The sequence below is a fragment of the Lolium rigidum genome, chromosome 1 (genome assembly GCF_022539505.1).
Source record: "Lolium rigidum isolate FL_2022 chromosome 1, APGP_CSIRO_Lrig_0.1, whole genome shotgun sequence".
Classification (NCBI taxonomy): domain Eukaryota; kingdom Viridiplantae; phylum Streptophyta; class Magnoliopsida; order Poales; family Poaceae; genus Lolium; species Lolium rigidum.
The window spans coordinates 40,223,524-40,229,901 of record NC_061508.1 but is presented as its reverse complement, the minus strand read 5'-3'; the positions used below and the strand labels follow the sequence as shown (position 1 = coordinate 40,229,901).

The following is a 6,378-nucleotide window of genomic DNA, read 5'->3' as shown; positions in this document are numbered from 1 at the left end:
ATTTCCTTCATCATGGGAGAAGCATCCTCAACTCCTCATCTACAAAATGGCAAGAGGCCCCATCCAATTGGGACGAGGCCCTTGCACAGCAGGCAGATGCTCATCTCCCATGTGCCATGTGTGTATACAACAATACAACATCGCCCTTTCCTCTTTACAGGTTACAGATCTCTCTCACCATATGTACATACAGCGGCCCTCGCCTAGTTTCCTATCCACATGCTGCAATAGAAGAATGAAATATTCTCTGATCGGCCCATCTCATAGACATCTACCCATGAGCCCAGCCACATTCCGGGCAACTTCTTTTTTGGCCTCTAATGAGACAGGTGAATCGCCGATGTACATGTCAAAGAAAGCCCCTGCTCGTCGAAAAAGACTAGGTTAAAAATCACAAACCTACGAAGTTAGATCTTGAGATGGAACTTGTGAATGACGTTGTGAGTGCAATAATAGTAGCTTCATAAAGTACTAACTAGGAGACATATACTTACTGCAAAGGTCTTTGCTCTGAACAGCACTGATTTGCCTGCCATCAACTGCAAGGAAATGTTCTTGTCAAAATCCACCCAGTATTTACATCGAGAACGCCTCAATTTGTATTTATTTATTCTACTACAGCCTGAGGTATACTTACTCTCTGTTATTAGCTGGCCATCAGATGTTTGGCAGAAGTCAATCTTTGTGCCCTGCAATTACAGATATTTTAACCACTCAAGTCTGAAAATTGTAGACCATGAAATACTGTGTCGAAATAACTTACAGCAGGTATTGGAATATCTTCGGTGAAGTAAGAACCAAAGGTCTTCAAGCAACGATAATCAGTGTTAGGATTCATCTGTTGAACAAATAAAATGCAAAATCCCTGTGAGTTTATAGGAGTAGCAAAGGAAGTAAAGAAGCAGCTCAAGCAGCAAGTACCTTCTGCAAACGCAAGCCAAGTGACTTCTCAAATACGCTGCAAAGAATGAAAAGAATTCTATTTGAGCCTGGAGTAGATGACAGGTTATTTTTGAGAGAACATATGCGTTATGCACAATAAGATTATAATACTTACTCTCTTACTGCACCAATGCTAAGGCCATTGTAGTTAACTACCAACCTAACTCTGATATGAAGGTTTTCCCTGGTAAAAAGAACACGATGTTATTATCACCGAATTAAACAACAGGAAGATATAATATACGAGAGGTAGTAGGTTTCATATCGTACCACAAAATATTCTAGTTAACTTTCAGAAAGACTAAATGTGTACTTCTTTAGACTTAGCGATCTATGGACATGTGTGTGGAACTTGCCCATCTATCTAATTATGCACAAACGTAATGAGCACATACAAGCAGAAATCCTGACACGACAACAGCTGATAGCAATATGCAGTACTGCCAGAAGCAACTGCTGTAAACTGCCAGAAACCAACTGCTGCAATCATATTTATATATACAGCTCAAAGAGTCCATAAAAACCCTAACCTTGACCGACAAGATAACTGAATTTTGTTATGACTCCTTAGTTCATGCTAAGCCTTTGCACTTCAGAAAATGTATGAATGCAACAGTGAGATATCAACAGAGAGCATACCTCAGAAGATCATTATAGAAATCTGGGTCATCCTTCAATTTGGTGGTTGGAACTGAAGCATACTTAGGACCCAGCTTCTCACAAATAGATTGTGGTTGCATATCTAAAAGGACATGGCATCAGTAACAAATGGAGTAATACTTGATAAACATTTCTTATCTGGCAAATAGAAACAAGAAAAGATACATTTTTAGTAGTTTATACTCACATAAACCAAAAGCATATAGGTTCAAATTTTTGACTCTCATTATTTTCATGCCTTTGAAACCCACTCCAACAAGGACCTGCAAATTTAGTTAACAATGAACTGTCACATGGAAGTCATCAACCAAACAAGGCAGGAGGAAATGATATAGAAAATTGAGTAAGGCATTGGAAATCAATGAACTGTTACATCAACCGATCGGCAGAACAATGAGCATATCAATTGTCTTGGGTACATATCAACTCAATATAATAATATTTATTCTATACTTATGTCCACTCTTAACTCTGCATTGTTTGTTGACTAGTCTGTACTATGACATAAGAAGCTCCTAAGAAACAAGAGGGGTATACCGCTGTAGCTGGAGAGGCCTCATCTTCGAGAAATGCAGGGAACTTGATTCCAGTTTTTGGCTCAACTGCATCTTCTTGAAATATCGTGCTTGGCACAGCAACAGCACAACAACTTAGGCGTTTCCCGTCCAAACAAGGCTGATCTGCCGGCCTGTTAAAATAACCATCAATATTTCCAAACGCCATGGACTCTGCAAGCATCTTTGGAGATCTGGTCCATTCATACAAACATACAATGTACGAAAAGATCAATTGAGATATAATTGTGAAAGAAAAATAGCAAAATAATGAATGCAAGCTAAACTATAGAAGGGATATGAGAGCGCATGAATGGAAAATAGTCCGTATAGTGAGACTCACATATTTTCAAATGGCGGCACGATAGTAGCAAAACCAGCTATGGTAAGAAGATTGCTGGCATGCTTCTGCTCAATATCATTCCAGAGTCGTCCAAGTGTTGCCTGTGCAAGCCTAGCTAAGAACATTTGTACAGCATGCTCTTCTTTCAGAGAACCAAACTGTAATCTGACCAAATTGTGCATGTGGGAGGTCACTTGCTTTATATGCGAGAAACTCTTTGGACCATACGCTCTGGAAAACCAGAAGCAGAAAGCTCTGGCGACCTTCCTGAGGCAGACGAATGCTTCCTTAACCTTCACCTTTCCTGAAGAGCAGATCTGCCTGCGATGCTGCAAGGAACTCCCCAACAATCTTCCGAGATGCGTGACCATGGTCAACCCAAGATCATGAGACATCGGAAACTCTGGCGGGAACTTGTGCATGCACACCCCACCGTGACCAAGATTGGCGAAGATTAACCGATCAGGCTTCATACTTAAATGAATGTATAGGAAATCTTTCTAGCAAGCTTGTGAATGTATGACGAGGATAATATGGGTGATCTGTCAGTAAGAGCAGAAGTAAATTGAGTTAGCTATGTAACACCAGCAGCCATTAAATTGAGTTCATGATTATTGGACCAACATTGCAGAACATGATAAAATCACACACTGATATGTTACTATGGAATAACTATGACAGTATTACTGATACAATCAAACGGATGCACGTGCACATATTAGTTTGGAGACAATTCGGAGTAGTCGCACAAACCCATACGTTAGAGCTACTCGTATTGCAACGTAAATTCGTGGTTTGGATACATTATATGTACTCGACATGAGCGATGGCATAAAACGTTAAGGGGTGGTGGACAAGGCGAGCCTCGAAGCTTGGAAAGGTGTCCTGGCACAAGGAGCTGCAGAATCGGATGGAGAACCCGTAACCCACATGCAAATTTGATAGTACCGCCTAAGTAAGAACAATATGACCGCAAATCGGCACAGGCTTGAGTTGCAACATTCAATTTTGCTCACCCAAAATCATCACATTAACACAAAATGCCCGCGTGATAGCAAGCACATATACACACATAAAGCTGATGAACAGGACAGTGCCGATAGGATCGAATTCCCACCTGAAGCGGGCAACTAGTGCATGCGGCAAAGGCGCAGATCAATGCCCCAAAATCAATCCCCAAGCTAGCATCAATCAATCACCCCAACCGTGTAAACGTCAGGAATGCTAAAATTTACAGAGCGGCAATCTGGCCCTACAGGGATTCACCCACCAACCGTTTACCCCTCCACGCAAATCAATAAAATAAAATTGCTCACTCCAACAACTCACATTCGCCAAAAAAAAAAAAACTCCGCCACCAAACAAGGAAAGCTTTAGAAAAAATAATCACGGTACCTTTCCGAGAGATCAGAGAGAAGTCCGCGCCGGAGCACGCAAGGGCCGGCCTAGGACCCGCGCGCGCGCGATCCCTGCGGATTTGGGCGCCGGATCAGAGCCCCCGGACCCGGAAGTTGGAGGAGATGGTGGAGAGGCTAGCAAGCGACGCCGCCCCAAATCCGATCCCCCGCCTCGCCCGCCTCCCGCGAAGGTGAGAGAGGGAGAGAGAGAGAGGCGACGAACGCGTGCTCCGGTTCGGCGTCGTTTGCTCCTCCTCCCTTCTCTCTCCTCCTGACCGGAGCCGAAAAAGGGTTTCAATAAGTTGGCTTCCCTCCTTTCCACCTTTACCGGACGGTCGCGCGAAAATCTATATTCGCGTATCGGTCCTTACCACGTGACTAACCCAGCGTACAGGGGACCTTGTTAGCGATGCGTGGTAGTGTTGGGGGTGTTTAGGGTAAAATGCTCCTACCTTTTCGGGGAAGGTGCGGGTCCTGGCACGAGGAACCGAGGGATATTCGGCGGGGCGATCGGACGGCCACGAGGAAGGGCTCGGCACGCGCTTGGCCGTCGATGTGACGCGACCGGGGGAGTTCGTCGCCGACGTCCACCGCGGACACGAACGCGGACGGTGGCTGGAAAGCCCTGGAGCACGTTTTAAATGGATGGACTTTTTCTCCTTCTTGCTCTCCTCCTCGTGGATAGGTTGAATTTTCTAGGGTGACCATTGTTTAATTGCAACGCTGTTTGCCTGTTTCTTATTTGTAACGCTGGGCTCTAAAATTGCAAAATACTGAACCAGATGATCTCTTTCATAGTGCTACCTCCGTTCGGGATTATAAGGTCGAGACGTATAACAAGATCGCCAATTTTACAATATACAATCAATTGTACAATATAAAAATTATATCATTAGAAACTAAAACATCTAAACTTTTTAATGATATATTTTAAAAAAAAACATTGTATTGCGTTGGTTAAATTTGCAACATAGGGATATACACCGGACTTGTAGTTCTGAACGGAGGTAAACTTACGGTAATCATATCTTGTGATGTTGTCATATCTTGTCAAATTTTATAGGAGAAACATATTGTACAAGTAAGAGTAATAGTCACTTATCAACCTACTCCTCTCCTCTAGCGACCCACGCCGCCCACAGTGACGACCAGACCGCACCCTCCATTGGTTGCACTTCAGCCCCCCATCTCCTTTCCTCTCATGCATCGTTGTTGTCAGCATGCAGCGTCGGTGCCGACGAACCCCCGGGACTTCCCCTAACGGTGTTGGACGGCGCGGTGGGCCGACTGGTTAGGAGGTGCGCCTTGGTGGCGGCGGTGCTCCCGTCGGCGGCTGGGTGGTGACATGGGCGAGAGCTATCAGTTGATGGTGATGGTGGTAGGGCAGAGCTGGCTGGTGCCCTACAGGCCCAGATCTAGGCCCATTGGGCCAGATCTAGGTTAGCGCGGGTCGGGCTCGGCCTCGCGGCCTCCGGCTAAACTGTTGAGCGGTTCGTGACAAGGTTGGTGGCGATGACAACGTGCCTACTGCAGCATGGCGGCGGGAGCATCATGGTCCTTTCGGGTCCAGCCGGGCCTATATGGTGCATGTCTGGAGGGTAGCGGCAGCGGCCCACGTGTAGCTGCGTGGCGGTAAGGAGTTTATGCGACCTTTCAGGGCCCGGCCAGGCCTGTGCGGCCTAGCGTGTCCTTGTTGCATCGTCCGTTCGACACCCGCAAATGGCGGTGGAATACGTCCTCTAGGAGGCTCTGATGTGGCCGCCTTCCCGCTCTAATGGCTAGGTGTGCTCTTGTTGTTGTGTACGGTTGGCTACGTCTATGCGGGTGGAAGTTCACTACTAGGAAATACCTTTTCTGTGGCGCACATTTTTGGACTTCTGTGGCGCATAGGCCTTGCGCCACAATTGTCACGCGACATATGTTTGAATTATGTGGCGCATATCTACATGCGCCACAGAAATTTCAAAACTTCTGTGGCGCACCAGGTAAGCATGCGCCAAAGATATCTTCTGTGGCGCACCCAGCAGTGGTGCGCCACTGAACTTTTTATTTTGAATTAAAAAAATGTCGGCCAGATCTGTATCTAGATCTGGGGCTGCCAGAATTTCGCGGGTTTTTTTTGAAATTTCCCGGAGGTCGCTGAATGTGGGTGGTTGGGTGGGTTGGGTTGGGTGGGTGGGTGGAGGAGGAGGCCGGCTGGAGAAGGTGGTGGTGGAGGAGGAGGTGGTGGTGGTGGTGGTGGTGGTGGTGGTGGTGGTGGTGGTGGTGGAGGAGGAGGTGGTGGTGCTGGTGGAGGAGGAGGTGGTGGTGGTGGTCCCGGAGGAGGAGGTGGAGGTTGTGGGTGGGTGGAGGAGGAGGAGGAGGAGGAGGAGGAGGAGGAGGATGTGGTGGTGGTGGTCGCCGGAGGAGGAGTAGGAAGCCGGTGGTCGCCGGAGGAGGAAGCCGAATGAGGAGGGCGACGAGTGGTGGAGGAGGAGGAGGG

The 6,378-nt window shown here is 46.7% G+C and overlaps 1 protein-coding gene across 1 annotated transcript; it reads right to left on the bottom strand.

Annotated features, from left to right (window-relative positions):
* Positions 1-261: 261 nt before the first annotated feature.
* On the bottom strand, positions 262-4,148 carry LOC124706957 (fatty-acid-binding protein 2-like). The gene is made up of 11 exons (XM_047238621.1): positions 3,895-4,148; positions 2,500-3,041; positions 2,140-2,350; positions 1,790-1,865; positions 1,582-1,684; positions 1,058-1,126; positions 922-958; positions 764-838; positions 638-689; positions 495-539; positions 262-362 (listed from the first exon to the last, which is right to left on the bottom strand). The coding sequence occupies exons 2-11, from the start codon at positions 2,970-2,972 to the stop codon at positions 262-264; spliced, it is 1,242 nt and encodes a 413-aa protein (XP_047094577.1). The 5' UTR covers positions 2,973-3,041; positions 3,895-4,148.
* Between the last annotated feature and the right edge of the window lie 2,230 nt (positions 4,149-6,378).